At 45.5% G+C, this 19,465-nt stretch overlaps 1 protein-coding gene across 1 annotated transcript in view; it reads right to left on the bottom strand.

The window, feature by feature from the left end:
* The window catches only part of LOC144683990 (PGAP2-interacting protein-like), a 130,848-nt gene that overhangs the window by 94,502 nt on the left and 16,881 nt on the right, over window positions 1-19,465 (bottom strand). Inside the window, exon 3 of the mRNA XM_078547654.1 lies at window positions 961-1,081. Coding sequence (XP_078403780.1) covers window positions 961-1,081 — 121 coding nt within the window. The remainder of the gene's footprint in view (window positions 1-960; window positions 1,082-19,465) is intronic.

Here is a 19,465-nt window from a genome sequence, read left to right as displayed (position 1 = left end):
AACATATCAGCATAGATAGAAGATTGGCCTACTGGCAGAAAACAGAGAGTATGCATAAATGGGTCTTTTTCTGATTGGCACGATGTGACAAATAGAGTCCTGCAGGGATCTCTGCTGGGGCCTCAATATTTTATAATTTGCATTAATGACTTAGATGAAGGGAGCAATGGCATGGTAGCTAGGACATAAGAATGTTGCAGACGGATATAGATAGGCAGAGTGAGTGGGCAAAGATCCGGCAAATGAAGTTTAATGTGGGAAAATGTGAAGTTGTTCACTTCGGCGGGAAGAATAAAAAAAGGAGAGTATTACTTAGCGGAGAACGACTGCAAAATTCCGAGGTACAGAGGGATCTAGGTGTTCTAGTGCATGAGACACAAAAAGTTAGTATGCAGGTGCAGCAAGTAAAGTCCAATGGAATGGAACAGGTTTGATTGGCTGTATGGTTTTCTCCAGCTCCAATTTCTTATGTTCTTTGCTTCCCTCTTTCCTCCTGCCCCATCTCATTCTCAAAAAGTGCACTACATCACCCCTGTAAGCCATTCTACACAGCAATTTCCATGGCTGGGAATTACCTACAATGAAAAACTGAATTCAATCCATATCTTCTGAACAGATAATATCAGTATTGGCAGGACAGGGCTACTTGCTAAAGAAACTGTTTGGGTATCCTCACAGATTTTAAAGACATACACATGTGAATGTTGCTAAACACCCGTATTTGAAGAAGTATAAATGGTCGTATACATAATATTGCAATACCTCATGTGCTGTTAATTTACCATGGATATGTAATAATCCAAAATAGTTTCTGACTACAGCTGTCAAGTTAGCAATTGCAAGATCATTAAATACTCTTTTTGGTTTTGCTACTGTATTTTTTGCTTAAATTCTAGTTTGTCTACACCAAAAGGTACAAAAGATACAAAATAGTACAATAGACAAAAAAAAGATTCATACCTTTGCTGATTGCTTCCTGACCACCAAGTGACAGCTTGAACAAGCAGGGCTGATGATACACCAAAACTCAGCAATAGCAGCCGGCTGACAGGATCAGAGGCCTGATATGAGGCAATGCTCCCTGGAACATAAAAATAACATTTTACAATAAATAATACTTTTTTTTTATATAGATCCCATTATACACTATGGACAGAATTTTCTGCTCATTCGGCAGACGCACACCCGACCCAAACGAGGGAAAGCAGCCTGATGTCATCGCACACTCGCAAGATATTTCGGTTAGCAGGTGCACGCAGGAGTTAGCAGCGGGCCTGCCGACAATTAACAGGCCTATTAAGGTCATTAACAATCTAATTGAATTAAATTTTTCGCTGCCCATCCAACCTTGCGGTTGGCGAAACCTCATCCACGGGTGGGATGTTTTGATCCGTCATTAAAAAAAGTTTTAAATTTCATACTAATTTCTAACATATCCCTGCTCATGTGACTTAGTTTTTTAACACCTCAAAAATCTTTGTTTTTTATTTTTTATATCTTCATCTCCCTGAGGCAGCTCTGTGCTTCAGGGAGCTTTTCCTGCGGACACCTGTGCGAAGTTCCACGCTTGCCCTCCTTCCTTCCAACACAGGCAGTGCTGAACGCTGCAGCATATATTTCACGCTGGGTGGGCCTTAATTGGCCAGCGTGAAATCATGGTCACGGCCCGTTTGCAGCAGCCTCCCGACCGCTCCCACTGTCCCCGCCGAACCCGCTTGACGAGGACAAAGTCCTGGCCTATGGGTGTTCATTGGTTCTAGAAAGTGTACAGTGGGCCAATGGGCATGGAAGTGCCAGAGGTTGACATAGGGGCCATGAGGGGCCTGAGAGGGTGAACGGAAATGCAGAGCTTGGCATAGGAGACATGGGGGTGGGTGGGGAGCATAACCGGGCATCGGGGCATGAGGGGAACCTTTTGGATTTACCTTTTAAAAAGATACCCTCATGCACATAGGGTTCACGACTCCTCTGAGGGGCCATGAACCACGACTCTTTAAAGACCTGGCCTGCCACCATGAAAATTTCGGAGGAGTAGGAGATACTTATCTCCACAATGGAGCTAGGTCAGAAGTGAAGGGTTCTGACAGGACATAGCCTGCACCCTTTAAAGGCACTCCCAAAAATCGCACAGTGCAGCAACAGGGCTGGGAATCCTAGAATCAAAACCCAGCCGCCATTTTTAAAAGGGTCCCAAGTCAACACGACTCAGTGAAAACCAGGCCAACATTTCAGGTCAATGACCTTTCATCAGAACTGGGAAGAGTTAGAGATGTAATAAGGTTTGAGCAAGGGATGGGTGGGCCAAGATCAAAGCATGGGTATCCATATGAGTCCAAGCTATGCCTGTTTTTTACAGGATATGTGGAACATTCATTGTTCCAATTCTACTTGGGTCCCCTCCTTCAACTCTTCTTCCGGTACATTGATGATTATATCGGTGCCGTGTCCTGCTCTCATCCTGAATTGGAAAACTTCATTAACTTTGCTTCCAATTTCCACCCTTCTTTCAGTTTCACATTGTCCATCTCTGACTCTTCCCTTCCGTTCCTTGATTTCACTGTCTCCATCAACTATTGTTCATTACAAGCCCATTGAGTCCCAAAGCTACCTCAACTACACTTATGAACAAGGAACAGGAATAGGCCATTCGGCCCATTGAGCCTGCTCCACCATTTAATAAGATCATGGCTGATCTGATCTGATAGTAACCTCAAATCTGCATCCCGTCTACCTCTGATAACCTATCACCCCCTTGCTTACCAAGAATCTATCTGGTTTCTGCCTTAAAAACATTCATAGACTCTGCTTCCACCGCCTTTTCAGGAAGACGGTTCCAAAGATTCACGACCCTCTGAGAGAAAAAAAATCACCTAATCTCCGTTTTAAATGGGTAACCCCTTATTTTTAAACAGCGACACTAGTTCTAGATTCTCCCACAAGACAAAACATCCTCTCCACATCCACCCTATCAAGACGCCTCAGGATCATATATGTTTCAATCAAGTTGCCTCTTACTCTTCTAAACTCCAGTGGATACAAGCCTAGCCTGTCCAACCTTTCCTCATAAGACAACCCGCCCATTCCAGGTATTAGTCTGGTAAACCTTCTCTGAATTGCATTTACATCTTTCCTTAAATAAGGTGACCAATACTGTACACAGTACTCCAGATGTGGTCTCACTAGTGCTCTGTGTAACTGAAGCATAACCTCCCCACTTTTGTATTCAATTCCCCTCACAATAAATTATAACATTCTATTCGCTTTCCTAATTACTTGCTGTAACTGCATACTAGCCTTTTGTGATTCATGCAGTAAGACACCTAGATCCCTGTGCATCTCAGAACTCTGCCGTCTTTTACCATTTAGATAATATGCTTCTTTTTTATTCTTCCTGCCAAAATGGACAATTTCACATTTTCCCACATTATGCTCCATTTGTCAGATCTTTGCCCACTCTCTTATCCTATCTATATCTTTTTGTAGCCTCCTTATGTCCTCTTCACAAATTACTTTCCTACCTTCTTTGTGTCATCAGCAAATTTGGGAACCATCCCATCCAACCCTTCATCCAAGTCATTTATATAAATTGTAAACAATTGAGGCCCGAGTACTGATCTGTCTCACTTCCTTACACCCTGTGTGGACTCCATTCCATTCTCTTACTTCCTCCTGCCCCTGGGGGAGGTGATGCCATAGTGGTATTGTCGCTGGACTAGTAATCCAGAGACCCAAAGCAATGCTCTGGGGACCCAGGTTCAAAACCCACCATGGCAGATGGTGATTTAAATTCAATATAAATCTGGAATTCAAAGCCTAATGATGACCATGAAACCATTGTTGTAAAAACCCATCTGGTTTGTTAATGCTCTTTAGGGAAGGAAATCTGCTGTCCTTACTCCAGACCCACAGTAATGTGGTTGACTCTTAAATGCCCTCTGAAATGGCTTTGCAAGCCACTCAGTTATATCAAACTACTACAATTATTCCAAAAAAGGAATGAAACCAGACAGATCACTTGGCATCAACCTAAGCACTGGAAACGACAACTGCAAACTCAGCCCTGACTACCCTGCAAAGTCCTCTTTACTAACATCTGGGGGTCTAGGATCTAGTGCCAAAATTGGGAGAGCTGTTTTGCAGACTAGTCAAGCAACAGCCTGACATAGTTCTGCTCATGGAATCATATCTGACAGATAAAGACACCACCAATACCATCCCTGGGTATGTCCTGTTCCACCGACAGGACAGACCCAGCAGAGGTGGCAGCACAGTGGTATACAGTCAGGAGGGAGTTGTCAACATTGACTCCGGACCCCATGATGTTTTATCGCACTTACTGCCCTCCCTCAGCTACTGTATCAGTGCTCCTCCATGTTGAACATCACTTGGAGGAAGCACTGAGGGTGGCAAGGGCACAGAATGTACTCTGGGTGGGAAACAGCACCAAGACTGGCTCGGTAGCACCACTACAGACTGAGCTGGCTGAGTCCAAAAGGTCATGGCTGCTAAACTCGGTCTGCAGCAGGTGGAAAAATATACTTGACCTCATCCTCACCAACCTGCCTGCCACAGATATATCTGTCCATGACCGTATTAGTGGGAGAGACCACCAGGCAGTCGTTGTGGAGACCAAGTCCTGCCTTCACATTGAGGTCCGATTACTGATCCACCATTGTGTTGTGTGGCACTACCGCCATGCTAAATGGGATAGATTTCAAACAAATAGATTTCGGACAGGTCTAGCAACTCAACACTGGGCATCCATGAGGCACTATGGGCATCAGCAACAGCAGAACTGTACTCGAACACAAGCTGTAACCTCATATCCCGGCATATCCCCCACTCTACCATTACCATCAAGCCAGGGGATCAACCCTAGTTCGTTGAAGAGTGCAGGAGGGCATGCCAGGAGCAGCACCAGGCATACCTAAAAATGAGGTGTCAACCTGGTGAAGCTATAACATAGGACTACTTGCATGCAAAACAGCATAAGCAGCAAGTGATAGGCAGAGCTCAGCCATCCCACAACCAACTGATCAGATCTAAGCTCTGCAGTCCTGCCACATCTAGTCGTGAATGGTGGTGGACAATTAAACAACTCACTGGAGAGGAGGTTCCACAAATATCCCTATCCTCAATGATGGGAGAGCCCAGCACATCAGTGCAAAAGATAAGGCAGAAGCATTTGCCACAATCTTCAGCCAGAAGTGTCGAGTGGATGATCCATCTCAGCCTCTTCTGGAGGTCCTCACCATCACAGATGCCAGTCTTCAGCCAATTCGATTCACTCTATGTGACATCAAGAAACGGCTAAAGGCACTGGATAGTGCAAAGGCAGTGGGGCCTGACAATATTCCGGCAATAGTACTGAAGACTTGTGCTCCAGAACTTGCCGCGTCCCTAGCCAAGCTGTTCCAGTACAGCTACAACACTGGCATCTTCCCAGCTGTGTGGAAAATTTCCCAGATACGTCTTATACACAAAAAGCAGGACAAATCCAACCCAGCAAATTATTGACTAAGATAAAAGCAAAATACTGCGGATGCTGAAAATCTGAAACAAAAACAAAAATAGCTGGAAAAACTCATCAGGTCAGACAGCATCTGTGGAGAGGAATACAGTTAACATTTCGAGTCCGTATGACTCTTCATCAAAACTAAGGAAATATAGAAATATGGTGAAATATAAGCTGGTTGAGGGTGGTTGGACAGGTAGAGCTGGATAGAGGGCCAGTGATAGCTGGAGGCAAAGAAGAGATTGCCAAAGATGTCATAGACAAAGGGGTGTTGATGGTGGTGATATTATCTAAGGAATGTGCTAATGGTGACATTAAGGATAGAAAACAGGACAAGCAAGTAGCAGATGGTCCTAGTGGGGTGGGGTGGGGGGAAGGGATCGAAATGGGCTCAAAGGTAGAGATAAAATGAAAGATCAAAATAAATTTAAAAATAGATGGGAAAAGAAAAATATATTTTTTAAAATTATAAATTATTGGAAAAAGGGGGATCGGAAAGGGGGTGGGGATGGAGGAGGGAGTTATCTGAAGTTGTCGAACTCAATGTTAAGTCCGGAAGGCTGTAGAGTGCCTAGTCGGAAGATGAGGTGCTGTTCCTCCAGTTTGCGTTAAGCTTCACTGGAACATTGCAGCAGGCCAAGGACAGACATGTGGGCATGAGAGCAGGGTGGTGTGTTGAAATGGCAAGCAACAGGGAGGTCTGGGTCATGCTTGCGGACAGACCGAAGGTGTTCCGCAAAGCGGTCACCCAGTCTGCGTTTGGTCTCTCCAATGTAGAGGAGACTGCATTAGGAGCAGCGAATGCAGTAGACTAAATTGAGGGAAGTGCAAGTGAAGTGCTGCTTCACTTGAAAGGAGTGTTTGGGCCCTTGGGTGGTGAGGAGGGGGGAAGTAAAGGGCAGGTGTTACACCTTCTGCGGTTGCATGGGAAGGTGCCGTGGGAGAGGGTTGAGGTGTAGGGGATGATGGAGGAGTGGACCAGGGTGTCCAATTACTGCCCCATCAGTCTACTCTCCATCATCAGTAAAGTAATGGAAGGGGGTCATCAACAGTGCTATCAAGCGGCACTTGCTTAAGAATAACCTGCTCACTGACGCCCAGTTGGGGTTGCGCCAGGGCCACTCAGCTCCTGACCTCATTACAGCCTTGGTTCAAACATGGACAAAAGAACTGAACTGAGGTGAGGTGAGAGTGGCTGCCCTTGACATTTGACCGAGTGTGGCATCAATGAGCTCAAGCAAAACTGGAGTCAATGGGTGTCTGGGGGAAAACTCTCCACTGGTTTGAGTCATACCCAGCACAAAGGAAGATGGTTGTGGCTGTTGGAGTCATTTCAGCTCCAGGGCATCACTGCAGGAGTTCCTCAGGGTAGTGTCCTAGGCCCAATCATCTTCAGCTGCTTCATCAATGACCTTCCTTCCATCATAAGGTCAGAAGTGGGAATGTTTGTTGATGGTTGCACACTGTTCAGCACCATTCGTGACTTCTCAGGTACTGAAGCAGTCCATGTCCAAATGCAGCAAGAGCTCGACAATATCCAAGTTTGGGCTGACAAGTGGCAAGTAACATTCGCACCACACAAGTGCCAGGCAATGACCATAAGACCATAAGACATGGGAGCAGAAATTAGGCCATTCGGCCCATCGAGTCTGCTCCGCCATTCAATCATGGCTGATAAGTTTCTCAACCCCATTCTCCCGCCTTCTCCCTGTCACCTTTGATCCCCTTACCAATCAAGAACCTATCTATCTCGGTCTTAAAAACACTCAATGACCTGGCCTCCACAGCCTTCTGTGGCAATGAATTCCATAGATTCACCACTCTCTGGCTAAAGAAGTTTCTCCTCATCTCTACTCTGAGGCTGTGCCCTCGGGTCCTAGTCTCTCCTACTAATGGAAACATCTTCCCCACGTCCACTCTATCCAGGCCTTTCAGTATTCTGTAAGTTTCAATCAGATCCCCCCTCATCCTTCTAAACTCCATCGAGTATAGACCCAGAGTCCTCAAACGTTCCTCATATGTTAAGCCTTTCATTCCTGGGATCGTTCTCGTGAACCTCCTCTGGACCCTCTCCAGGGCCAGCACATCCTTCCTGAGATACAGGGCCCAAAATTGCTCACAATATTCTAAATGTGGTCTGGCCAGAGCCTTATAAAGTCTCAGCAGCACATCTCTGCTTTTATATTCTAGTCCTCTCGAAATAAATGCCAACATTGCATTTGCCTTCCTAACTACCGACTTAACCTGCAAGTTAACCTTAAGAGAATCCTGGACTAGGACTCCCAAGTCCCTTTGCAATCCAGATTTCTGAGTTCTCTCCCCATTTAGAAAATAGTCTATGCCTCTATTCTTCCTACCAAAGTGTATGACCTCACACTTCCCCACGTTGTATTCCATCTGCCACTTCTTTGCCCATTCTCCTAACCTGTCCAAATCCTTCTGCAGCCTCCCCGCCTCCTCAATACTACCTGTCCCTCCACCTATCTTTGTGTCATCTGCAAACTTAGCCGGAATGCCCTCAGTTCCTTCATCTAGATCATTAATGTATAAAGTGAAAAGTTGTGGTCCCAACACTGACCCCTGCGGAACTCCACTAGTCACCGGCCGCCATCCTGAGAAGGACCCCCTTATCCCCACTCTCTGCCTCCTGCCAGACAGCCAATCTTCTCCAACAAGAGAGAATCTAACCATCGTCCCTTGACATTCAATGGCATTACCATCACTGAATCCCCCATTATCAACATCCCGGGGGTTACCATTGACCTGAAATAGAGCTGGACTAGCCATATAAATACTGTGGCTACAAGAGCAGGTCAGAGGCTAGGAATCCTGTGATGAGTAACTCACCTCCAGACTCCTCAAAGCCTGTCCACCATCTACAAGGCACAAGTCAGGAGTGTGTTGGAATACTCCCCACTTGCCTGGATGAGTGCAGCTCCCATAACATTCATGAAGCTTGACACTGTCCAGGACAAAGCAGCCCATTTTTCTCAACCGAGGATTACCTCCCACCATGATTGACAAGCCCTTGAACATGTCCACATTTCCACAATTCTGCTCTCACCCTTTCTCGTCCCTCCCAGAAGCCCTTGGTAAGGCTTTTCTTGCCCTCACCTTGCACTGCACAAGCCTCTATATTCAACAGATCATTTTCCATCATTTCTGCCACCTCCAGTGTAATGCCACCACCAAACACATCTTCCCCTCCCCTTTCAGCATTCTGAACGAACCATTCCGTCTGCGATGCCATAGTCCACACCTCAAACAACCCCAACACTCGGTTCCCTTCCCACGGCACCTTTCCATGCAAACGCAGAAGATGTAATACCTGCCCTTTCACCTCCTATCTTCTTACCATCTAAGGTCACAAATGCTCCTTCCAGGTGAAGCAGCGATTTATGTGTACTTCTTTGAATTTCGTTCACTGCTCACAATGTGGTCTCCTCTACATTGGGTAGACCAAACACAGATTGGAACACCTTTGCGGAACACCTCTGTTCAGTCCGCATGCATGTTTCCGAGCTTCTGGTGGTCTATCATTTTAATTCTCCACCCTACTCTCAAACTGACATCTCTGTCCTTCGCCTGCTGCACTGTTCCAGTGAAGCTCAACATAAGCTTGAGGAACAGCGCCTTTCAATTAGGCACTTAACAGCCTTCCAGACTCAACATCGAGTTCAACAACTCCAGACCGTAAACTCTGTGCCCCATTTGTTTCCTTTCCTTTGCATGTTCCTTTGCATCTCTTACTTTTGCTTTCAGGTAGCAGCACCTGCTTTAGGCACATCTTTTGTTTCTGTTTCTTTTCTTGCCCTATCTCCAATCCCTTTTGGCCCTGGGGAATAACTCTTCTGTCATTCAATCGCTCCTGTCTTCCACCCTATCACAGACCTTCCTTTGTCTTTGCCCCACCCATCCTTTGCTCAAAACCTATCATGTCTCTAACTTTTCCCAGTTCTGATGAAAGATCATAGACCTGAAATGCTAACTCTGTTTCTACCTCCACAGATGCTGCCTGACATTCAGAGTATTTCCAGTACTTTTTGTTTTTATTTCAGTATTTTGCTGTAGTTTGATAGTGTGAATTATGTTGAGCTGTTTTCAAGATGTTTCTAAGTTCCTTTGCAGATCACACAATTTAATCAAATTATACATTAAAATAATTTATTTTAAAATGTTCTTTAAGATCTGAATTGCATCTTTAGAGTATTAGCACAAGAAGTATGTAGCATGAGTTCCAGCTTGACATAGTACTTCTACAGAATACTTAACTCAAGGAATTGGGTCAGGTAAGGATGTCCTCTCTGTTCTTTCTAGTTCGTGTGTTACATCAAATCTTTTGCCGAGTCCCTCAGGAAGAATGCAGGCTTAAGAGGGGTGACAATCCCAGGCAGTGGAAGCACTCAGCTCAAAGCTCCCTCTACATGGATGACACCACAGTCCTCTGCTCGGATCTACTGTCGGTTTGCAGACTGATGAGCTTCTACGACCAGTTCAATCTGGCCTCGGGAGCCAAACTAAATCGTGGCAAGTGTGACGCTATGTTCTTCAGGAACGTGCACAACTGATATTTTGTCCTCTTCACTGTCAGGTCAGACCACATGAAGATGCTTAGGATATGGATCAAAGAAGCTGGGGCATGTGCCAAAAACTGGAAGGAATGGATAACCAATGCAAACAGAAACTGGGCATGTGGGAGTAGCACTCCATCTCCTTTGTGGGTGAGAACCTGGTCATCAGGTGCGAGGGGCTCTCAGTGTTGCTGTACACAGTGCAAGTCTGGTCCATATCCTGATCCTGCATTACAGCAGTCACCTGAACTATTGTCTGCCTTATCTGGAGAACAAAAATGCACCGTGTCTGCAGAGACACCATATGGGGGGATGGGAGTGGGGAACTTAATCATAGTCGCCCTCATCTTGATGGGCACCTTTGCGTGTTGCTGTATCAAACTGCGCGGAGACCCTCAGTACACAAACACCTAGTGTCACTACATGCTGAAGTTCTAACTGTCCTCGCTGTTGGTGAGGGATGGGTCTGGCCACAATGCCACAGAATGCTCCATTCAATAGGGCCATGTGGTACCACCTGTCCCTCATGGAAAGGTTTATGCAGAAAAACAGCTTTGACCACTAGTCCATCGGGCAATGGTCCACACATAACATACTCAAGGCCCTGCAAGAAAAGAAGATAGTAGATCCTGTCGCACAATTCCGTGGCACCCCATCCACAAACATTCACTCCCTCCACCACTGATGCACAGTAGCAGCAGTGTGTACCATCTACAAGATGCACTGCAGGAATTCATCAAGCCTCCTTAGACAGCATCTTCCAAACTCACGACCGCTATCATCTAGAAGGACAAGGGAAGCAGAAACAAGGGAATACCACCACCTGGAAGTTCCCCTCCAAACCACTCACCATCCTGAATTGGAAATGTATCGCTCTCCTTCACTGTCGCTGGGTCAAAATCCTGGAACTCCCTTCCTAACAGCACTATGGATGTACCTACATCACATGTACTGCAGCAGTTCAAGAAGACAGCTCACCACCACCTTCTCAAGGGCAATTAGGGATGCGCAATAAATGCTGGCCTACCCAGCGGTGCCCACAGCCAATTAATGAATTTTTAAAAAGACTGTTAAAGTTATTTGGCAGAATGATTCATCGCTAGAACTTTCCAAACAGCTCCAAGATGTAGCTTAGTTGGTGGTGAGAAGAGCCTTCTCCAATAGATCTTTCCTGCAAGCCCAGAGTCTCATGCCTCTGCACACTGCCCCCAAGGCAGCTGTGGTGAGGAAGAGACCTCTACCCGCCTCCTTCTGGCAATGTGCCTTTGCAAATAATGTTTGAAAGAGATGTAATAGTTTTTGTCAAGATTCACCCCAAGCAGCTCTGTAACACATGACTCCAAGGTCCACGACTACATGCTGAAGGACGCACTAAACTTGGGCCAACCATAATAAAGGTTCAACGGGGAAAGCTCTTGGTCTAAGGCCCTCCCACCATAGTATATTGAGGGGCTGGAATCTTGTAAGACACCTCGGGCTGTATGCAGCAGAGAATGTTTGACATGAAATATATATTGTAAATATAACCCGTAACTGTAAGCATAGTGAAACACCTCAGTGCCACATACTGTATTGAAATAAATTGAACTGTATTGCACTTTATGTAATGTCAAATTTCAACTGTTATGTATTGTACTTCACGGAATCACAGGATTGTTATAGCGCAAAAGGAAGCCCATTCGGCCCATCGTGTCTGCATTGGCTCTCCAAATGAGCAATTCACTTAGTGCCATTCTCCCACCTATTCCCATATCCCTGCATATTCTTCCTTTTCAGATAACAGTCTAATTCCCCTTTGAATGCCTCAATTGAACCTGCCTTCACCACACTCTCAGGCAGTGCATTCCAGACCTTAACCACTCGATGTGTGAAAAAGTTTTTCCCCATGTCACTTATGATTCTTTTGCCAATTATTTTAAATCTGTACCCTCTCATTCTCGATCCTTTCAGGAGTGGGAACAGTTTCCCCCTATCCACTCTGTCCAGACCCTATTTTTCCTTCTACAATTTTTATGAATAAAGTATGTTTTTTGAAAAAAAAAGTACTGGCTGGGTCTCTTTTCTCTTGAAGTAAAAAGGTTGAGGCATGATCTAAATAGAGGACTTTAAAATGATGAAGGGTTTGGTAAAGTGGATGCGGAGAGAATGTTAGTATGGATACATTTAAGGGAAAGCTAGACAAGCATATGGGGGAAGGTGAAAGGAATAGAGAGTTATGATAATAGATTTAGATGAGGAAAGATGGGAGGAGGCTTGTGTGAAGCATAAACGCCAGCATGGACTGGTTGGGCTGAATAGGCAGAAGCAGGTGCAGTATATCCTATGTACCTCAGAAAGCAGTGGAGGCTGGGTCACTGAATTGATTCAAGGCAGAGGTAGACAGGTTTTTGATAGAGAAGGGAGTCAAGGGTTATGGAGGGGACAGATAGGAACATGGAGTTAAGACCACTACCAGGTCAGTCATGATCTTATTGAATGGTGGAGCAGGCTCGAAGTGCCAAATGGTCCACTCCTGCTCCTAAGTCCTACGTTCCTATGGGTTCAATATTGCAAAACACTCAGGAATCTGCATTCCAATAGAACATTATACAACATGTTCTGCAAGTTTGACTCGTTTCAGTCAACAGAAAATGGAACCTTTAATATCTAACATAATGAGTGGAGGAACTCCCTGAAGAGTAATGAAAATTGGTGCTTAATTAGAGTCTCACTAAATTAACCTGCAATAGATAAAACAGTACAAGAGCAAATTCTACAGCCTAATAATTTCATATCTATATACAAAATGGTATCAATTTATCTATGTATCCATCCCAATTATTCTTTTTGTTCTTCTATTCCTAAGACCTCCTTGCATCATTTCTTAATGAAAAGAACAAAGAGTCGATCAACTCCTAGTTCTCCACCTTCATCATTTTGAGCCGGGCAATTAAGTTCACTTGCAGGGAGGAAGAAAGAATGTGCAGCCACAATGCCGCAACCTATTACAGCATGATGCAATTAGTAGTATGCTAATATGACACACTACCTGCCTTAGTGATATCTTAAACTATTCATTCTCAAGCAATGTAGGAGAGTCCGAGACAGAAACAATCAGATCAGGGGCAAATGGTGGCTGGCAGCAGCTAGTAGTTTTAATGTAGAGCCTGGTGGGACACTCCTGCTCATCTTGGTTCCACCATAAAGTAAGTAAGAAAGGGTTTAGCTTATTTTTTGGGTGACAGCCACTAATGATCCCTTTAATGACAGCTGATTTGGCTGTCCAGTGTCTGACCAGTCATTCCAGTCCAATTTTGCAACAAGGGTTAATCCTCCAATTTCCTAACGCCAATTCCAGGCGTATGCACCGGACACAAACTTGGGAGCTCTAACCAATATTGAACTAAAATGCATTTGTTTTACAATGCAATCCAATTTCTAGACCATAACATTTTAATCACACTTGTAATGATTTTTATAGTTAAACTGGCAAAGCTATCCAGAACAAAAACAAAAATAACAACAACAACAATTGTTCGCCCGAACAATCCCCATCCACCACTACTCTCCTCTGTCTGGCTGAACTTGTTCTCACACTGAACAATTTCTCCTTAAACTCCTCTCACTTCCTCCAGATAAAAGGTGTGGCTATGGGCCCCAGTTATGCCTGCCTCTTTATGGGGTGCGTGGAACATTCCTTGTTCCAGTCCTACTCCAGCCCCCTCCCACAACCCTTTCTCCGGTACATCGATGATTGCTTCGGTGCTGCTTCATGCTCTCGTCTGGATCTGGAAAAATTTATTAATTTTGCTTCCAATTTCCACCATCCATCATTTTCACATGGTTCATCTCTGACACTTCCCTTCCCTTCCTTGACCTCTCTGTCTCAATTTCTGGTGATAGACTGTCCACCAATATTCATTACAAGCCTACCGACTCCCACAGCTACCTTGACTACAGCTCCTCACACCCCGCTTCCTGTAAGGACTCCATCCCATTCTCTCAGTTCCTTCGCCTCCGTCGCATCTGTTCTGATGATGCCACTTTCAAAAACAGTTCCTCTAACATGTCTTCCTTCTTCCTTAACCGAGGTTTTCCACCCATGGTGGTTGACAGGGCCCTCAACCGTGTCCGGCCCATCTCCCGCGCATCCGCTCTCACACCTTCCTCTCCCTCCCAGAACCATGATAGGGACCCCTTGTCCTCACTTATCACCCCACCAGCCTCCGCATTCAAAGGATCATCCTCCGCCATTTCCGCCAACTCCAGCATGATGCCACCACCAAACACATCTTCCTTTCACCCCCCTGCATACCGCAGGGATCGTTCCCTCCGGGACACCCTGGTCCACTCCTCCATCACCCCCTTTACCTCAACCCCCTCCCATGGCACCTTCCCATGCAACTGCAGAAGGTGTAACACCTGCCCCTTTACTTCCCCCCTTCTCACCGTCCAAGGGCCCAAACACTCCTTTCAAGTGAAGCAGCACTTCACTTGCACTTCCCTCAATTTAGTCTACTGCATTCACTGCTCGCAATGCGGTTTCCTCTACATTGGAGAGACTAAACGCAGACTGGGCGACCGCTTTGCGGAACACATTCGGTTTATCTGCAAGCATGACCCAGACCTCCCTGTCGCTTGGCATTTCAACACACTACCCTGCTCTCATGCCCACATGTCCATCCTTGGTCTGCTGCAATGTTCCAGTGAAGCTCAACGCAAACTGGAGGAACAGCACCTCATCTTCCGACTAGGCACTTTACAGCCTTCCGGACTGAATATTGAGTTCAACAACTTTAGATCATGAACTCTCCCCTCCATCCCCACCCCCTTTCCGATCCCCCTTTTTCCAATAATTTATATATATTTTTCTTTTCCCACCTATTTCCATTATTTTTAAATGTATTTCCATGCATTGTTTTATCTCTACCTTTTAGCCTATTTCGATCCCTTCCCCCCACCCCACCCCCACTAGGGCTATCTGTACCTTGCTCATCCTGCTTTCTACCCTTAATGTCACCTATTAGCACATTTCTTAGCTAATATCACCACTGTCAACACCTCTTTGCCCTTTTGTCTATGACATCTTTTGGCAATCTCCACCTATCACTGGCCCTCTATCCAGCTCTACCTGTCCCACCCCCACCCCTTAAACCAGCTTATATTTCACCTCTCTTCTATTTTTCCTTAGTTCTGTTGAAGAGTCATAAGGACTCGAAACGTTAATTTAATTCCTCTCCGCAGATGCTGTCAGACCTGCTGAGTTTTTCCAGGTATTTTTATTTTTGTTTTTGTTTTGGATTTCCAGCATCCACAGTTTTTTGCTTTTATCAAAGCTATCCAGAAGCAATGCTTGGATACATAGCAGCATTTAAACTATCCTATGCTTACTGCAATGTGAATCTGACTTTCAGAATGTAATAGATCAACGTCAAGGTAAATAATAGCATTCCTGGCACTGAGTTTTGCAAACCAAGGGCACACTCAGATTTGTGCCTTTCACAATTTTCCGCCTATTAAACACACACATACACAACTTCCCAATATGTACTCCCAGATGTACTCCCAGAGGATCAAGCTTTGTGCCTGGACCACTGGAGAGGAAGATTTATTCACCAGTGTGCATACAGTCAAGTGATACTACCACTGGTGCACAGCAACAACTACATTTAAAAAAAAAATTTAATCATTCACAGGATGTGGGCTTCGCTGGCTGGGCCAGCATTTATTGCCCAGCCTTAGTTGCCCTTGAGAAGGTGGTGGTGAGCTGCTTTCTTGAACCGCTGCAGTCCACAAGACCATAAGATGTAGGAACGGATGTAGGCTCCGCCAATTCAATGAGATCATGGCTGATCTGATAATCCTCAACTCCACTCTCCATCCATGTGGTGTAGGTACACCCATAATGCTGTTCGGGAGACAGTTCCACGATCTTGACCCAGTGACAGTGAAGGAATGGCAATGTATTTCCAAGTCAGGATGGTGAGTGACTTGGAGGGGAACTTCCAGGTGGTGGTGTTCCCATCTATCTGCTGCCCTTGTCTTTCTAGATGGCAATGGTCGTGGGTTTGGAAGGTGCTGTCTAAGGAGCCTTGGTGCATTCCTGCAGTGCATCTTGTAGCTTCTTGAGTGTTGTGGGAACTGCACTCATCCAGGAAAGTGGGGAGTATTCCATCACACTCCTGACTTGTGCCTTGTAGATGATGCACAGGCTTTGGGGAGTCAGGAGGTGAGTCACTCGTCGCAGGATTCCTAGCCTCTGACCTGCTCTTGTAGCCACTGTATTTATATGGCTAGTCCAGTTCTATTTTTGGTCAATGGTAACCCCCAGGATGTTGATAGTGGGGGATTCAGTGATGGTAATGCCATTGAACAGTAAGGGGCGATGGTTAGATTCACTCTTGTTGGAGACGGTCATTGCTTGGCACTTATGTGGTGTGAATGTTACTTGCCATATTGGATATTGCCCAAGATATTGTCTAGGTCTTGCTACATTGCGACGTGGACTGTTTCAGTTTCTGAGGAGTCACGAATGGTGCTGAACATTGTGCAATCATCAGCGAACATCCCAACTTCTGATCTTATGATGGAAGGAAGGTCATTGATGAAACAGCTAAAGATGGTTGGGCCAAGGACACTACCCTGAGGAACTCCTGCAGTGATGTCCTGGAGCTGAGATGACTGACCTCCAACAACTACAACCATCTTCCTTTGTGCTAGGTATGACTCCAACCAGTGGAGAGTTTTCCTCCTGATTCTCATTGACTCCAGTTTTGCCAGAACTCCTTGATGTCACACTTGGTCAAATGTCAAGGGCAGTCACTCTCACCTCACCTCGGGAGTTCAGCTCTTTTGACCATGTTTGAACCAAGGCTGTAATGGGATCAGGAGCTGAGTGGCCCTGGCAGAACCCCAACTGGCCCTGGCGGAACCCAAAGTGGCGTCAGTGAGCAGGTTATTGCTAAGCAAGTGCCGCTTGATAGCACTGTTGATGACCCCTTGCATTACTTTACTGATGATCGAGAGTAGACTGATGGGGCGGTAATTGGCCAGGTTGGATTTGTCCTGCTTTTTGTGTACAGGACATACCTGGGCAATTTTCCACATAGCCAGGTAGATGCTAGTGTTGTAGCCGAATTGGAACAGTTTGGCTAGGGGTGTGGAAAGTTCTGGAGCACAAGTCTTCTGTACTATTGCTGGAATATTGTCAGGTCCCATAGTCTTTGCCATATTCAGTGCCTTCAGCCATTTCTTGATATCACATAGTGAATCAAAATGGCTGAAGACTGGTATCTGTGATGCTGGGGCCTACAGAGGAGGCCAAGATAGATCATCCACTCGGCACTACAGCCTTATTTTTTGCCCTAATGTGCTGGGCTCCCCATCATTGAGGATGGGGATATTTGTGGAGCCTCCTCCTCCAGTGAGTTGTTTAATTGTCCACCACCATTCAAGACTGGATGTGGCAGGACTGTAGAGCTTAGATCTGATCTGTCGGTTGTGGGATCGCTTAGCTCGGTCTATCACTTGCTGCTTATGCTGTTTCCGCATGCAAGTAGTCCTGTGTTGTAGCTTCATCAGGTTGACACCTCAATTTTAGGTATGCCTGGTGCTGCTCCTGGCACGCACTCCTGCAGTCTTCATTGATCCCCTGGCTTGATGGTAATGGTAGAGTGGGAGAGATGCCAGGCCATGAGGTTACACATTGTGCTCGAGTACAATTCTGCTGCTGTTGATGGCCCACAGCGCCTCATGGATGCCCGGTCTTGAGCTGCTAGATCTGTTCAAAATCTATCCCATTTAGCATGGTAGTAGTGCCACACAACACGATGGAGGGTATCCTCAATGTGAAGGCAGGACTTCGTCTCCACAACGACTGTGCAGTGGTCATTCCTATCGATACTGTCATAGACAGATGAATGCAGCAGGCAGGTTGGTGAGGATGAGGTCAAGTATGTCTTTCCCTCCTATTGGTTCCCTCACCGCCTGTCGCAGACCCAGTCTAGCAGCTATGTCCTTTAGGACTCAGCCAGCTTGGTCAGTTGTGGTGCTACCGAGCCACTCTTGGTGATGGACATTGAAGTCCCCCACCCACAGTATATTCTGAGCCCTTTCCACCCTCAGTGCTTCCTCCAAGTGATGTTCAACATGGAGGAGCACTGATTTATCAGCTGAGGGAGGGCGGTACATGGTAATCAGCAGGAAGTTTCCTTGTCCATGTCTGATCTGATGCCATGAAACTTCATGGGGCCCGGAGTCAATGTTGAGGATTTCCAGGGCAACTCCTTCCCCTCTGTTTGCCACTGTGCCGTCACCTCTGCTGAGATAGATAGTAATAGTGGTGTCTGGGACATTTTCTGTAAGGCATGGTATCATGAGGATGACTATGTCAGGCTGTTGCTTAACTAGTCTTTGAGACAGCTCTCCCAATTTTGGCACTGGCCCCCAGATGTTAGTAAGGAGAACTTTGCAGGGTTGACAGGACTGCGTTTGCCATTGTCGTTTCCAGTGCCTAGATCGATGCCAGGTGGTCTGTCCGGTTTCATTCTTTTTTTGAAACTTTGTAGCGATTTGATACAACTGAATGGCTTGCTAGGCCATTTTGAGGGCACTTAAGAGTAAACCACATTGCTATGGGTCTGGAGTCATTTGTAGGCCAGACCAAGTAAGGACGGCAGATTTCCTAAAAGGTACATTAGTGAACCAGATAGGTTTTTACAACAACGGACAATATTTTCATAGTCATCATTAGGCTTTTAATTCCAGATTTTTACTGAATTCCAATTCCATCTGCCATGACATGATTCAAACCCAGATCCCCGGGGCATTACTCTGGGTCTCTGGATTACTAGTCCAACAATAATACCAGTATGCCATCACCTGCAGACATATTACCTGCATATATACAGTGGGTTTGGGGATATCAGGGGAACACAATTGTGTGCAGTCAATTCCAGTGAGGCAACATGATTTAATGAGCTTCACTAATACTACTCAGATTCGTAAAAACAGGATATTAAGTAGTACACGGTGTTTATAAAGTCTTTCTGCAACTCTTTCGCCTGATCTTCGCTTACTCATCGAAACCGCATTCTTTAGATGGACTTAGGGTCAGGATCACAAATGCAATTTTCAAAATCACACAGCTGGAAGTGGAGAATGTTTTCAACGAGTTGGAATATCTGACTGAATTGTGTGCCACAAAAGATGATGGTTATGTTGAAGCCTAGAAATCTGAACTGCATTCTGTTAAAACTATAAATTATGCTTTCACATGCTGTACTACCATGTGTACATCCAAAATTATTAAAGTTTAAAGTTGCACAAGTATTTTGTAAACACCCTGGACTTAAAACTTGTTAAGGTCTGTTTTCGGGTGCATGGATTACAATTTGCAATC

The sequence above is a fragment of the Cetorhinus maximus genome, chromosome 1, assembly GCF_964194155.1.
Source record: "Cetorhinus maximus chromosome 1, sCetMax3.hap1.1, whole genome shotgun sequence".
NCBI lineage: Eukaryota > Metazoa > Chordata > Chondrichthyes > Lamniformes > Cetorhinidae > Cetorhinus > Cetorhinus maximus.
Note: the sequence above shows the minus strand (reverse complement) of the source record. Positions and strands in the feature narration are given on the sequence as shown.